The sequence below is a fragment of the Chaetodon auriga genome, chromosome 11 (assembly GCF_051107435.1).
Source record: "Chaetodon auriga isolate fChaAug3 chromosome 11, fChaAug3.hap1, whole genome shotgun sequence".
In the NCBI taxonomy this organism is placed as follows: Eukaryota; Metazoa; Chordata; class Actinopteri; order Chaetodontiformes; family Chaetodontidae; genus Chaetodon; species Chaetodon auriga.
Genome location: NC_135084.1, coordinates 24,538,987 through 24,554,679, shown reverse-complemented (window position 1 = coordinate 24,554,679; position 15,693 = coordinate 24,538,987). Strand labels below are relative to the sequence as shown.

Here is a 15,693-nt window from a genome sequence, read left to right as displayed (position 1 = left end):
CACCTGTGAGGACAAAATGTGAATCTACAGAAACTGATTTTAAATTCTGGTTTACTGTTAAAGACTTACTTTGAACTAAAGTCCCGCCCCTGACCAGGCAAAGAGCCAATCACAGCTGGCCCTGCCCTGGACACGCCCCTGTTCCTCTTCATCACCATCACTCCATTTCCCTCTCTCTTTCCTCTCATCCACTTGTTTCTTCTTCTCTTCTTTTTGTCTACCTCTCTCCACCACTGTCCTCTCTCTCCCTCTCTCTCCCTCTCTTTGCCACTCTCTCTCCCCCCTCACCCTCTCTCTCTCTCTCTCTCTCTCTCTCTCTCTCTCTCTCTCTCACGTGCCCTCTCTCCACCCTCCTCTCTCTCTGTCTCTCGTCCATTAGCAGAAAGAACGAGACGACTGAGGCAGACGGAGCAGAAGAAGAAGAAGAAGGAGAAGAAATACAGACAGAAGAGCAGAGAGAAAACAACTGAATTAGAAGAGAAGAAGATAGAAGAAGAGAGGAGAAGCAAAGCATCATGGACGTTCTGAAGAAGGGATTCTCCATAGCGAAGGATGGAGTGGTGGCCGCCGCCGAGAAGACGAAGGCCGGAGTGGAGGAGGCCGCTGCCAAGACCAAGGAGGGGGTCTTCTACGTCGGTGAGAGGGCGGATGGATGGGTGGATGGATGGATGGATGAAAAGTGAAATTCAACAACAAACTGTACATTTAATTTTCTGAATTTGCAGTTTTTTTTGTGGTGGAAACTGAGATGGATGGATGAAAAAGTAAAAGCTGGGATAAAAATGAGGATAGAAAAAGATGGAGGTGGAGGAAAAGTGTAATTCTGTGAGAGTAAGATGGGAAGGTGGACAGATGAGGGGAGGGGACAGTGGGACATGAATGAATTCCATGAATTTATCCAATATGTGAGTGTTTTTTGTCTGTGGAATTTGAACAAAGGATGGGTGGAGGACGAGTGAAATGAACAACAAACTGGGATGGAAAGAGGGAGGGATAGGTGGAGGACAGGAGGATGAATCTTAAAATATTAAAATCAGAAAGACAGAAGAAGGAAAGAGACAGATGGAGGAAAAGTGCAATTCATCATGACATTAATTAAATTTGAATTTTGAGGCAATGAGAGGAAGAGATGGAGAAGGATGAAACAGAGAAACTGGCAAAGAAAAAGTTCATTTTCACATCAAAATGTACAAGATTTTTTAAAAATTCAGCTATTTGGTGTAAAATGAATAACGATGGGTGGAGGACACGTGAAGTTCAACACCAAACTCGGATGGATGGAGGGAGTGATAGGTGGAGGACAACATGTTGAATCTGAAAATATTCAAATCTGAGATCTTCTGACGTCCCAACTCAGAAATTTTGCTGAAAGGTAGCAGCAAGGTCGACGTAGCTGAGGCGTTAGTGCAGGATGGGCGGTGGCACCTCCTGCTGGCCAGACTGAAACTCAGTGGAAACATGATTTTATCGTTCTGAATAATTTAGTGGTGAGGTCACAACCAACAATATACCCTTCACCTCCTCCTCCATCCTCGAAGGGTGTAGGAGAACCTCCAGCGGCCGCAAAACTCTGTGGAGGAGAACACCACAACAGGACATGAAACATGACACAGCATTAATGAAATCTACAATATTTGGAAAATGACACAGCATTAATAACATCTACAGTATCTGAAACATGACGCAGCATTAATAACATCTACAGGATCTGAAACATGATGCAGCATTAATAACATCTATAATATCTGAAACATGACGCAGCATTAATAACATCTACAGGATCTGAAACATGATGCAGCATTAATAACATCTATAATATCTGAAACATGACACAGCATTAATAACATCTTCAGGATCTGAAACATGACACAGCATTAATAACATCTACAGGATCTGAAACATGATGCAGCATTAATAACATCTATAATATCTGAAACATGACACAGCATTAATAACATCTTCAGGATCTGAAACATGACACAGCATTAATAACACCTTCAAGTGTGGAGGGCAATGAGTCTGTATGAGAGCTGGTAATGACAGCGACCGAGTCCAGTCCAGTCCAGTCAGGTCCAGTCCAGTCCAGTCCAGTCAGGTCCAGTCAGGTCCAGTCCAGTCAGGTCCAGTCCAGTCCAGTCCAGTCAGGTCCAGTCCAGTCCAGTCAGGTCCAGTCCAGTCCAGTCCAGTCAGGTCGAGTATGCGTTTGTAGTACTGAAGAGTCTCAGCAGTGAACTCCTACAGCTGCTGTCAGTACAATCGCCACCTGCCCTGCTTGAAGCTAAACTCAGTTTGAAGTTGAGACGCTTCATTTCAATGGCCGGCAGGTGTTTTGGTAGCATACAGAAGCTGAACAGGTGGGCGAGGACGAGAGCTTTCGTCATGTCGGACATGTGTGAACTTATGGTCATTTCCTGAAGACGGCTCGTGCCTGTGCAGACACATAAAAGTGAATAGAAAAGAATCCCTCGTTTACTTTTCTTCAGGAAGTTCATCCACTGATTCAGACGAGAGCAAAGAAAACGGCTTCAGGTTAAAGATCAATATTGCTTCATAACTTTGGGGATTGGATGAAGAAATGTCATCTTTCCACACAAATGTCTGATGCTGTCGTCTGACTAAATGGCATTTTTGTTGAATTTCCAAGTCGGACATTAGTCCTCATGAGGGCGGACCGGACTTTCCTAACGTGTGTGTGTTATTGCGGCCGCTCTGGGGCTTATGGGAAATGATGTTCGTTTAAATCTGTTAAACACATGAACACTCGGTTGATCAGCTCTGGTAGATTTTCAGTTTTTAGTGTCGGGATCTTGAATGAGGTTTTTCTTCTGGAACAGAAGCCAGAAGTTCTGGTTTCACGTCTTCTTGAACGTTCACGACCCAGCTAACAAAAACGTTCCAGTCACGTTTTCCAGAACGTTCCTTTCAGGTTTCTATTCGGTAACTCTCCCATAACGTTCCGGGACCTTTACTGCACTGACATCTAGGGAACGTTGTGTAGGAACGTTAACTGACCAACCAAAAAATAATGTTCCCAAACCAACTTTTTCTAACTGGGTAGTCGTGTAAAACTCTAAAGTTTGTGCTGAGCTTTGTCCTGATCCACCAGGTTGGCTCGTTTCAAACTGGGCTTGTCGGCGCCGTAGATCACCTCATGCGGACCGTGGACACTTTCCAAAGATTAAAACATACTAATTGTTTATTGATTGTCGTTGCAGCGACACACAGTCGCACTGAACAGAAGGCAGAAGAAAGAAAAATCCATTAGAGGAGATAAAACCTGCGGGCTCATCAAATATGCATCGTATCTGGTTGTAGGCTGGTTTCCAGTCAGCGCTGAAGGTCTGTGTGGAAACAGCTGCTGGGTTTCCACACAGACCGTTTCTGTTGTTTGAGCTGCACGCACTGAATCACAGACTGTGTTCGCTCAGACAAAGAATCCGTTCAGCGTCACATGTTTGAGCAGCACGCCGCCCACTGTGGGACCAGAACTCTGGATCTGGATCTGGACCAACAGCACGCCAGCTGAGACCTGAAGTCAGCTGCAGTTCCTCTGGCGTCCACGAGACCCTGAGCCAAAAACACTGACAGCAAACCCACCAATGAGAGTCTGGAAGAATAACGTCTGTACAAGTACAATTTGAAGTACTTGCACTCTTATGATATTTTATACTTCATTGAGCTGAAACTACCCAAAGTCATTAAAATTAACTCCACATTTACTAGCTGCAGCATTACAGTGATGAGCACATGAAGGCATCATGAGCACATGAAGGCATCAATAATTGTAATCAGTCATGTAATGTTGTTCTTTGATGGGTCTTCTGAACGATGATGATTCTCCTTTTTAATTCTAACTCTTTGAATGCAGGACTTTGCCGTCTAACAGCAGTATTTCTAGACTGTGGTGTTGTTACTATGACGCGAGTAAAAGATGAAAGTACTTCCTCCACCTCTGCTCGGTGTAAACTGGGTGACATGAATAAATAATTCAGCGAGCAGCTGAGCTCCGTTTGTCTCTGCAGAGGAAAGCAGGTCAGATTGTGCTCAGAATAAAACTGAACTGCTGCGAACTGTTTGCTTGTCGAAGCAGCTTCACATGCGACTCTCATCTGTTTTCTTCTTCTTACGTTAAAAATCACACTGACTCTGATTTGTATTTGGAAAGCTGGGTAGAAACATTGACATTGCATTATAAATTATGATAAATGAGTCGTGTCATTCAAATCTGTTTTTTTTTTTTTTTCTTTTCCAGGAAACAAGACAATGGAGGGCGTGGTCACAGGTGTTAACACAGGTAAACAAACTGACATGAGAAAATGGCGTCCGTCACATGTCTTTGATGCTGAGCATCATTTGGGGTCTTCTTCCTGTGTCCTGTTGTCCAGTTGCCCAGAAGACGAACGAACAGGCCAACATCGTGGCCGACACTGCGGTGTCCGGGGCCAACGAGGTCGCCCAGGCGACAGTGGAGGGGGTGGAGAACGCAGCTGTGGCGAGCGGATTCGTCAGCACGGTGAGTGACATCACATGACCCCAAGCGAACGCTGTGGGAATCAGACAAGAGCGACTGTCAGTGTGGGATTTTAATCTGGTAAATGAATGAAATGAGATGAATGTGTTATAATTTATATTTGAATCCTGGTTATTAACTCATAAATAAATTTGCCATCAACGACAAACTGTCTTGTCATGATATATCTAATTCTACAGTTATTAATATTAAAACTCCCTGTTGTGTTCATAACTTTCATTTTTTGTCTCCATCCAAATCTCTGGTGATTGGCTGAGAACAGGAGGAGGCGGGACCAGCGGCCGAGGAGGTGCCTGATTGGCTGGGGGGTTTGAGTGACTGAGTGATTGCATGGCATGCTGCTCGTTGTCTGATTAGAGTTTCTGATTTTAAAGATCTTTTCAGGACCCACAGAGGTTTCTGCTGCTTTTCCTGTGTGTGTGTGTGTGTGTGTGTGTGTGTGTGTGTGTGTGTGTGCGTGTGTCTGTGTCTGTGTGTGTGTCATCAGTGGCTGTACAGATTCTCTTCACAGTAAAAGTATTTGTTACAAAATACTTTATAATAAAAATAAATAATAAAAGTAGATAAAATATAAGACATAAAACAAGTTTTATTGTTAATAATTACAACAAATACCATCAGTATGGAGGACATGACCTCAGCGTCCTCAGCGCTGCCTTAACCAGTAAGACCTAGAACACGCTGACGTGACGTCACAGGAAACCTCGTCTGGATGAATTGAGTTCTTTGCCTCACAGATATTTAGGCAGGAATAAAACAGAGAGATGCTAACATCAATGATCAATCAACGGTTTCCTCTCAAAGATTTTAAACTAACAAAGCATGAAGGAGATGGCTGCATGGCTTGTTGCTGGCAGTAAAAAACATTGTTTGTTCTGCTAAAATCCATTTAAAGTTCAACGTTATGCTGATGACATCCTTCTTTACTAAGAGCTACTGAAGCAAGCAAGAACAGTTGACATCTTTGTCTCTTTGCTTATCACCATGATAACATGGGACTCTTGATTGGTTCTGTGTTCTTTGTCCTAATAAATACGTCTCTCAGGGTGTAGAAACAGTTCGCTGACTAACATGGCTGTTTCTTCCAGCTCAGCTCAGCTCAGCTCAGCCTCGGCTTCAGCTCCCTCACAGCATTCAGTCGCTCTGGTTTTATCCTGCTGACGTCTCTTTGTACAAACATGAAGTTACAGTTCTCCCAAAGCAAACCATGGGAAGGATTGTTGAATGGTCCACTGAGAGGAGACCAGTTTGAAAAGCCAGCTTTAAGTTTCTGTCCCTCTGACCTGATGACAGTTTGAAATCTCAGGTGTATCTAATGACATTAAGAATGGCTTAATTGCACACATTTTGGTCTTTGGAGCAACATGGACGCCAACCAGCAGCTCACACCGTTTACATGCAGTCAAACATTTGTGCTGAAAAGGCTGAAAAACTGGACTTTGGTTGGATGTAAATGCTCCAACATCAGCTCAGTGATCATTAAATGAGTCTCTGCCTTCAGGTGGGACCAATGGGCGGCAGCCACTGTTCATGTTGTTAACTGCACCTGAGCCATTAGAAGCACCTGTTCTGGGAGAACTGGAGCTTTGATTATGACTGGGAGTGTGTGGAGGTGGAGTTTGGTGGCAGTCATGTGACCTCTGCTGTGTCTCTCCTGCAGGCTGACCTCCCAAAAACAGAAGCAGGTGGAGATCAGACTGAGCAGGCTGCACAGTAGGTGAGAAAACTGCCGGACTTTTACAGCTAAAGGTCTCTGCTTACCAAGCCGCCTCAGTCCATCACCTGTGCACTCACATTTACAACCGTCTGACTTCTCAGGTGAACACTGAACCTTCCTCACACTGAAGGTTAACACTAAAACTCACTTTTAGTTATTATTATTATTCATATTCTTTAACATGTAAACTTCATTCAGGTGTCAAAATGTTGTTTTTGGACATCGTTACAGTCACGTTCAGTGTTCATACCTTTAGGACTTTATGACATAACATGGAGTGATGGTGGTTTCACATCACACACACACGCGATTTAACTGTCAAACTCTTGAAAATGTCCTTTCACACTTTCCTTAAAAACGCAGAGAAGTGTTTGCTCTTTCACACCAAGTAGCAATGGAAGCAAACGTCAGAGGTGCACACAGCTGATAGTAACGAGCTAATTAGCCTCCTTCCCACTCTCCAGCTCTTCATCCTCCATCACTCACACCTGGTTGATGGGTTGTTTTCTACCTCCTGACGGTGAAATTGATCTGAAATATGAAAACAAAAACTTCTCCTTGAATTCTAAAATGTCCAAATTTTGTTCCCACTTTTAAAATTCTTTGTGAAATAATTAAATTCACTTCATTTTGTTGTCTTTTTCTCTCAGACTCTCGTCTTTGCCGACCTGCAGGTACTTCCTGTTTCCTGTCCAATGAGGAGCAAGACGAGAGGAACCTCTACATTTTAGCTGTTGCTCAACCCTTTGACGTCTGACCTCTGATCCTCCCCGACCCCGAAAGATTCTTAATCTACTGTGTTTAACCTCATTAACCAATAGAAACCGTCTTCATCCTCCCTCCTGTTGCCTGTGCATCACATCCTCGCACACACTGTTTTTAACACTCAGAGATGAAATTAATCAGGTCGTATGCGTCCACACTCTCAGGTGATTGGCCTGGCCGGTGAGGGATGACATCACTCAGGCCAAGTGTCCTACAAGCCCCACCCCCTCCTGTCAATCACCAGGCTGACCCCGCCCCCGACAGACAGACATCTGAGGCTTTTTAAATGCATGTCGCTGTACTGACACACACTTAAAGCAGTAGAAAACACACACACACCGGACACGCTGCCGTCTGTGCTGCTGATATTAACGGAGCTTCAGAGCTGATTTCTTCTTTTACAAAACAAATAAAAACGAGTTTAAATCCTCCTACGGATCTTTGCTTCTTCACTGGTTCACGGTCAAACTAAACTAGAAGATCGTCATTATTTATCATCAATACTATGAAAACGTGTCTTTCCAGCATATTTAAATAGATGTCAGGTATTTACATATATACTGAGTTCATTTGTAATTCTGCAGTCAGGCTTCAGAGTACAGTTACTGCTGCTACTGCTGAGACAAAGCATCCCCGTGGTGGATCCTGTCCTGAGCCTTTAGATCCCGAAGATCAGATGATGATATCTGATCATCGTCGTCATTATACTCTGCTGGTGGAGGTCCGTAAAACTCTGCAGGAGCATCAGCAGCTTCAGGCTGCAGACTCTTTAACATTGACGGCACAATGAGGAGCTGCTGTCACAAACTGGGTCACTGATTTATTTACAGCTTCTCCACACGGTGACGCTGAGCTGCTGTGATGCTGCTGTTTCCTTCTGTCACACACAGACACACAGCTCACGTCTGGGAAGCTTCCAGTGAAACCAGCGTGAAGTTTAAATATCTGCAGGAAACAGTGATCCTCCCACACATCAAATCACAAACACACATGACTGAGCTTTGGCCTCCATCCTGCTGTGTGTGAGAGTCATTGATTGGTGGAGTAAACAGCAGGTGGCGCTGAATCTCCAGCCATTAAAACCACAACCGGATAACATCACTGAACGAGCTCCAGACAAACTCTCACGTTTTCTAACGACTGCATAATGATGACAGAATGGTTTTCTTACTCCCCCTCAAAAAATGTCATAAAATATTCATCTGTTCAATTTCAGGAAAACGTTTTTAGCTCAGACTCGAGTATTTCTACCTTGAGGTATTAGTACACACTGTTACTTAAGGTTGCTGAATACTTCCTCCGTCACTGCTTGTGAGGATCCTCACTGACAAAATGCTTCATCTCACCCCGAACTCTAACCTGACCTTCAAAACTGAGTCCTAACCTTTAAACAGGAGGACGTCCAAAATGTCCTCACTGTCCAACAAAGTCCCCATTTACAAGGTGTCACAGAGACACACACACACACACACACACACACACACAGACCAGGTTTTACAGGAACTCTTTGTTTGACTACATAATGAGGACCCCGCCATCTGTCTCCAGGCTCAGTGCTGCCATCACGTGTTCATGTCACGTGATGGCAGCACGTGTAAAAGTACTAGTACCACACTGCTAAATTACTCCAATGCAAATGAAATGGAAAGTAAAGTACCTCAGAGTTGTACTTAAGTTAAGTGTTTAGTTAAGTGGCTACATTCCACCACTAAAGCTGTGCCTGCAGTCGCTCCACATTCACAGCGGTGTGCATCATATTCACCCTCCAGCGTTGTACCTGAGGGTACATTTGCGGGCGGCCGGTCGAGTAAAGAGTATTTTGGTTCTGGAGCTCAATCAGCTCGGCTGATAACCGATGGGTGTTGTCTCATTCGCTGTGGTTTATGATGAGGGTTCGTCCTCCGTGTGTGAGTTATGGAGGGAGTGAAAGGAATCTGTTTGTGTTCATGCAGTCATGGGTGCGACGTGACCGTCACTCCCTGGAGGCTCAGCGGCGCATTGACTGATTAAAATCAAGGAGTTAATTCGGTGTTTATTCCGCTGAAGGAAATCTGTGCTGCTGTCTGAATACAAGCTGTAATCTCAGCTCGGCGCTCCTTTGTGAGGCTGAGCAGACCGGCCCTCCGTCCACGATCCACACAGGATGTTTGTTGAACTTACAGTCTCATTTACAATCTGCTGAACGGGTTTAATCAGCCTCGCCCTGACTGAAGCATGACACACGGGATGAAGCATTCAAACGTTACCTCACAGCTTCATACGTCAGTTATTGTTATTGTTACTGTTTGTTCCACTGTTGTTGTTGTTGTTCTTAATGATTGGTTGCACGTTGCAGGACGTGTTATCTTTTCATACAGTTCATATCAGATTTATCTGAATTTATTTTAGATTTATTTCTCTTGTTATTTGTTATATGATAATGATTAAAGTTCAGTCTTTGTGCCTGTGAAGGTGTGTTGGTTCAGCTTTTTTATCTTAATGTGGTAGTTTTGTAGTTTGTGGTGTGATTGTGTCAGTACTGCAGTGCCTGCAGTGTTTTTGGATGTTTTGGCTGATGTAGTTGATGTAACAGAAGACAAACCTGTTCCTCAGAGTGCAGCTCAAATACTTTCTCTGCCGTCTTGTCTTCATTATTCAGGTCAGTGGATGAACTGATGGCTGTTTCCACATCGTAAAATACATCCATGCCTGCTCTGTTCACAGGGAACAACGTGTCCACACCGCACCCAAATACAGCAGACGACAATCACATTTCACCAACAGCTTTTAAAACAAAATATACAGCTCGTGTACATTTAATAACTGGCCAAGTTAATTATTTTTAAATGCATCAAATCAGTAATTGGGTATTAATCCATGCATCCATTTTCTGCAGAGCTGGCAGCAGTCGTCCAGCTCCTTCTGGTGGATCCTGAGACGTTCCCACATCATCCACCACTGTGTTCTGGGTCTGTCTGGGGTCTCCACCCATTTGGATGTGCTTGAAAAACCTCCACCAAGGGGGGCTTCCAAGAAACCTCCTGATCAGAGCAGATGCTGAACCACCTCACCTGGCTGCTTTACACAGGAAGGAGCAGCTTCATCCAGATGTTCAGACTCACAGTATCAGCCCGACCCGACAAACGCAGGCCATCAAACAGCTGCGACAGTTGCTGGTTTTAGTGAATCGTAAACCGACGCCTCACCTGGACCTGGAAGTAAACAGCTGATTCAGGGTGAAATCTGAGTCCTCTGTCAGAGATCTTTAATGAGACAGACAACACATTTCATTTCAGTGTCTTTTTAGTGAAACTGTAACTGGAACAAAGGTTACACACCTGTTTACACACAACATCTGGTTAAACGAGCCTCAAATCTCTTTCAGGGGCAGGTCAGGTTTCAGGCAGTCTTGAATGTGTCTTGGATTACACTGAGCTTTTCTGCTGAGGAAGATCATGTGACTTGACTGAAAGCTCCACCTGCTGAGTGGACCAGGCGATTACATTGTCTTTGTTGTGAATGCACTTCTAAAAAACTGCTGCTGATCAACACCAGTTAGCTTGTGTTTTCTGTTGGTTTTACTCCAGATCTCCCAGCAGCCACTACATCTGTGTCAGACTCATGGAGGAGGTTGAACCATGGCAACCTTCCATCGCCTTTCAGGTATTTGCATTCCAGAACATCAAACATTTTTTCTAATTTCAGGTGAGGCTCTGTTGGCAGGGAGACGCAACATGATCAATTACTGCTGGGTGGAGCCGACCGCACACAATAAGCACAAACCTGCCTCAGAGCAACACCTGCAGCAGGACAGATCGTCCTCACAACACAAGAATCTGTTGTCACGAAGCAGGCGGACCAGTCGAACGACAGACACGTGACAATGTCAGCAACATGTAAACACGACCATGACTTTGTTTCTGCAGCATGTTTCCAAACCACAGCTCAAAGAAAAAAGATTCAATATGTCCAAATAACCTGGACAAAGAAAAGGTTATGAAGAGCTGCAGCGGAGGAAAGTAACTAAATACATTTACTCAAGTACTGCACTTCCAATCCAAGACAACAGTTGACCAAAGTGCTGTCAGATCAAAGATATGAAAAGGGAGGCATATGGACCAGCTTAACATGCAGAGGCAACTCCATCCACAGTCTGAGAGCTACACCTGCAAAGGCCTGACCTCCTCTGTGCTTCATCTAAGACAACCAGAAGAAACTGATCAGCTGACCTGAGTGACCGTGAGATGGAGTTTACCTGTTCGAGGATGAGCTGCAGCATTCTGGACCAACCGCAAGTGTGTGAGGGAGCACGTGTTTCAGAATCACTGAATCATGAAGAGACTTCACACATTAGATAAAAGCATCAGCTGGGAAGAGATAGATTTGAGTTTGTGCAATTTAAAATCACTGTTCATTGATCTGATGTGTGGTTCCAGGGACCTCAGACAGTCCAGCACTGGTTTTAAAGAGTCTTTCTCTTTCAAAGGTCACCAAAGCTGGTAGAAACTCTTTTGTCCTACGGGACCTGAACCAGTCCCAGCAGAACCTTTAACGATGCTCCAGGTGAGAGAAGAGGCTGCTGTGGTCGACTGTGTCCACGGCAGCTGAGAGACCTAAAAGCAGCCAATCAAAGATCACTAAAACATCACAGAAAGTCTAAAAAAAAATGTATTCAAATTGCACGTCAGTACAGTTTCAAGGTACTTCCATTTTATGGTACTGCATAAGTCTACTGCATTGCACCGATGAGTAAGAACACGAAGTGCTAAAATAGTTCCTGAATAAATGGATGTAAAATGTGACATAGGATGCGACTCTTTGCAGAAGGATGTTGTTGGATGATCCACTGACATGAAATCAAACAGTTTTTGAGCCGACAGAGTCTACGCTGAGCTGACTGCTGTCGTCAGTGGCAGTGATCACCTGAGGACAGGTGGGCAATGCTGTCCACCTGATGAGTTTCTCTGAGCAACATAAGAACTAATCAGCCTGTCAGAGGGCTGTGATGAGCCATACAGCCTTTTCAAAATTCTTTCAAAGGGTGGAGACCGAAAAAAGAACCAGCACACACACACACACACACACACACACGCACGCACGCACACGCACGCACACACACAGACCTGACATTCATCTTATGATCTGATTTTACATACTTAAGTTTGTCTGATGTGTGTTTACATGTAAAACACGAAGCTCCTCACACACACCCTTCTCCTGCAATTACGTCTTGGACCTGTGTGACGGGCCCTGCAGCCACACCTGATTCCTGAACAGGGTGAGACCTCACCTGCAGGGACATCTGCCTCTATAAGACCGAACCTCCTCCATCCACAAACACAATCCAAACACACGCGACACACACGCAGCCATGGATACGATTAAATCATTCGGCAATGACATGGTGGCAAAAGAATTTGGGGACAAAGCAGGTGAGTATCACTTAAAAAATATGTCTAGGATTAGATAAATGTGACTTTTAAAGATGCAGAATTTGTTATATTTCCTCCTGATTGGACGGCAACAGGTTTGAACCAAAAAGAGCTCAACGGGCTCCAAGAGTCCAGGTCTTAGTCCACATCTTAGTACAATGTTCCAGAGATACCAAAGGAGTTGAAAATGATTATATATAAAAATAATAATTGTGTATTTGGTGTGTTTTGGTTTGAGTGTTTCCTCACAACGTCACACATACACAACATACAGGATGTATGAATATTACTATGTGGAGAAACTATGTCTTAAATGCTCAGTGAGGAAAAGCGAAAATCAGGTTTGAGATTTTTAATTTTTTTCCCTTTTTGATTAAGATTTTACGGTTAATAATCTGAGCTGCTCTGTGGTGATCACTGGGTGTTTTCATCGTTGTCGCTCTACTGAAGGTGGAGTAACTTCAAACTCTGTGAGATTTTATTCTGACAACTAATTACAATCTGTCTTTGTTCAAAGTTTCAAAGTCAAAGTCAAAAACTGATTGACATGCAAAGACAAGATAAGCAGCAGCATGAATCTGACTTCTTAATTTCAGGGAGACAGGCAGAGGGATCAGGCTATTTGCTGCAGTCGCCTGCAGTATTTGCAAATAAAACACAGCATTTGTTTTAATGTCCTGGAGGAGTGGGCGGGTTGTGCTTTCACTGTCAGTCCAGTTCAGGTAACATCAGGTGAACTGACTAAATTAATTCAGCTTTTCTGCCGTCTTCTGCTCCAGGAAAGCTGAATCTAAAGAAACTTCTTTTTGAACTGCAAAGATTATGAGTGAACACCTGAAGACCGGAGGCGTCTCCACGCCAGTTTAAACCATGACAATGAATTCATCAGCAATTGTTTTTGGACATTTTTTCATGTATTTTTATATTTTCAGTAGTATAGTATATCAGTAGTAGTAGTAGTAGTAGTAGTAGTAGTAGTAGTAGTAGTAACATTATGTGTGCCATGCACCACATTAGCAGCAGTAGCATGTAAATCAAATCATCAAGGAAAAACATTGGCAGCTAACTTCTTTATACATGAGATCTGAGCGTCCGTTTGTCCACAACAGCAGAACAGAGTCACACTTAACAATAAAACATGCGTCTGCACGTGAACAGTTCAGGACGAGAGCTTACCAGTAAATTTAACACCTGGCTACGTATCAGGAGACTCCCTGCTCATGGAAATAATTCAGGCACAGAGACAAACCAGCATAACATGATTAAATGAATGAATCGGCAGCAGCTTCCTTGAATTAACATTTCTGGATGAAATTAAAAGTAGAAAACAAACCTTTTATCGAGCATTCAAGGATTAACATGGCCGAGGGAGGCCATGAAATCCTTACGGTGACCCTCAGCAAGTTAACCCGCCAGAGCAGGTGATGCTACGATGGGAAATCCAGAGATCCTACAGAATCTAAACAATCAGCTGTCACACTGAACAGGGGGCAGATTTCGGGGGGGGGGCTCCTTCCTGTTCATCACAGCGTCAGCTCACCAGGTGCTGTTTGTTCGGCAGGTGACCTGGTGGAGGGCGTGATGACGAAGGTGCTGAGTGGAGGTGCAGGTGCATCTGAAGAAAAGAAAGAGGGGGAGCAGGAAGGAGGACTAAACATTGGAAAGATTGTCTCGTCTGTTACTGGTGACAAGAAGGAAGAAGAGGAAGGAGGTGAGCAATTAGCGGATCTGAGTTCGACCAATGAGTGATGAGTAATAATAAGCAAAATGCGTCACTGCGTCACTTCTACGCTAAACATTTCAGAACGATTCGCAGATTTGTTTTATCACTTTCTGGTGTGACCAGACTTTTATGGTGAACTTTTCATTTTATTATCTAAACTTTGGATGAACTAAAATGAAAAGTTCTTCACTTTAGATTTCAAAGTAAAGAATTTTTGACTGTCGTGATAGAAATTATCCGAACATGAACACGTGAACCACATTTCTCACGATCATCCAACAGCTGCCCAGATGTTTCCGGATCAAAGAGGTGGACTGAGAGGCAGACTGATGCCGCCCTCTATAGAGCCACACTGCTAGCATGGCCAGTGATGCTGCAGCAGTAAACTTCAGTTTTTAGTTTTTAACAGGACAGTGCGTACTGATGTGTACATGTACGAGGGTTCGAGAAGTTACTGCAAACGTTTCTGCAGCTCCGTTAAACTACAACACTTCAAGAATCAGCAGCCGAACCTTCAAGAAAGTCACCGTTAAAGATGGTTTGCAGAGTTTGCAGCGACGGTGATGAGCAGCTGATCTGATCTTCTGGTGTCCATGTTATTTGGATAATTCTCCTTATTATTATTTTTTTAATACTCTCCTGTCTTTGTCTTTATGTTTTCAGGGCTGAATGTGTCGAAATTTGTGGGAGGACTCTTCGGGTAGAAACCCTGCAGACCACGTCCTGATCCGCTGAAAAGCTCTTCAACACCTCCATCTGAGCAGAAATATGGAATATGAAATCAATACAAAATAACATAGATTTAAAAAAAACACAAGGTCATAACTAAATATTAAATGTAAATAACTGAATTCCAGTTGACAATCTCCCTAGTGGTTAAAATGTTTAATTTCATGAGATCTGTTGGGTTTGATGGAAAAGACATGAAACACCACTAAACTGTCTTATTATTAAAACACCAGTGTGAGTTCTCATGTATTTTGGAGAAGACTGCTATGCTAATCGAATGCTAATCATATATCTGTTTCAGATTTGATAAATTAAGAGTCAATAAAATGCACATTTTAAAAAGTCTTTTAGAGATGCTGGTGATTCAGAGAGTCAGTCGTGTGAGTCAATATAAGACGTCAATAAATCAAATGAGGTCAACAGACAATAATATTAAAAAATAAACTGTGTCTCCATTTTCTTTTTGGTGAATGTAATAAACATAATGCCACTAATCTGAATTGTGCTCACTGTTTCTTCTTTTGGGAAGAATTAAAGGTTATGAAAACACATTTTGTAGCCTTACTAACACGCTACGGGAAGCTATGCTAATATTAAGGTTTTAGCTTCGCTCTGCTGACTACAGGATGAACCGCTAACTAACTGGTGAGCTAACAAGATAACAGCATGACACTGGACGTCCAAACCACGTCTGACACTGTGGACCCCCTTCAGACAAACCTGAGAGAGCTACAACCCCCAACAGGCTGACCCTCACTCAGTAAATACTGTCACATGTTACTGAGCGAGTCAGTGCAGGACTGACAGGAAAATCTGC

The 15,693-nt window shown here is 43.5% G+C and overlaps 1 protein-coding gene and 1 long non-coding RNA gene across 3 annotated transcripts; both read left to right on the top strand.

Annotated features, from left to right (window-relative positions):
- Positions 1–186: 186 nt before the first annotated feature.
- sncga (synuclein, gamma a) lies at positions 187–7,442 on the top strand. 2 transcript variants are annotated; one of them, XM_076742224.1, is made up of 6 exons: positions 195–636; positions 4,253–4,294; positions 4,386–4,513; positions 4,794–4,820; positions 6,192–6,248; positions 6,899–7,442. In XM_076742224.1, the coding sequence occupies exons 1-5, from the start codon at positions 516–518 to the stop codon at positions 6,246–6,248; spliced, it is 375 nt and encodes a 124-aa protein (XP_076598339.1). In that variant the 5' UTR covers positions 195–515; the 3' UTR covers positions 6,899–7,442. The 2 variants fall into 2 exon arrangements, with proteins under 2 accessions (XP_076598340.1, XP_076598339.1); XM_076742225.1 differs by lacking the exon at positions 4,794–4,820 and having other exon boundaries at positions 187–636.
- Positions 7,443–12,294: 4,852 nt separating this feature from the next.
- Positions 12,295–15,373, top strand: LOC143328484 (uncharacterized). Its single transcript, XR_013077818.1, has 3 exons — positions 12,295–12,424; positions 13,986–14,135; positions 14,811–15,373. It is a non-coding gene; the product is annotated as an uncharacterized LOC143328484 (long non-coding RNA).
- The last annotated feature ends 320 nt before the right edge of the window (positions 15,374–15,693 follow it).

What these genes read in the sequence shown, in the direction of transcription:
- sncga (XM_076742224.1), top strand. Translation starts at nt 516, where the DNA reads ATGGACGTTCTGAAGAAGGGATTCTCCATAGCGAAGGATGGAGTGGTG. An exon ending in GGAGGGGGTCTTCTACGTCG is followed by an intron (nt 637 to 4,252) that starts GTGAGAGGGCGG and finishes TTTCTTTTCCAG; the next exon opens with GAAACAAGACAATGGAGGGC. An exon ending in CGAGCGGATTCGTCAGCACG is followed by an intron (nt 4,514 to 4,793) that starts GTGAGTGACATC and finishes GGCTGAGAACAG; the next exon opens with GAGGAGGCGGGACCAGCGGC.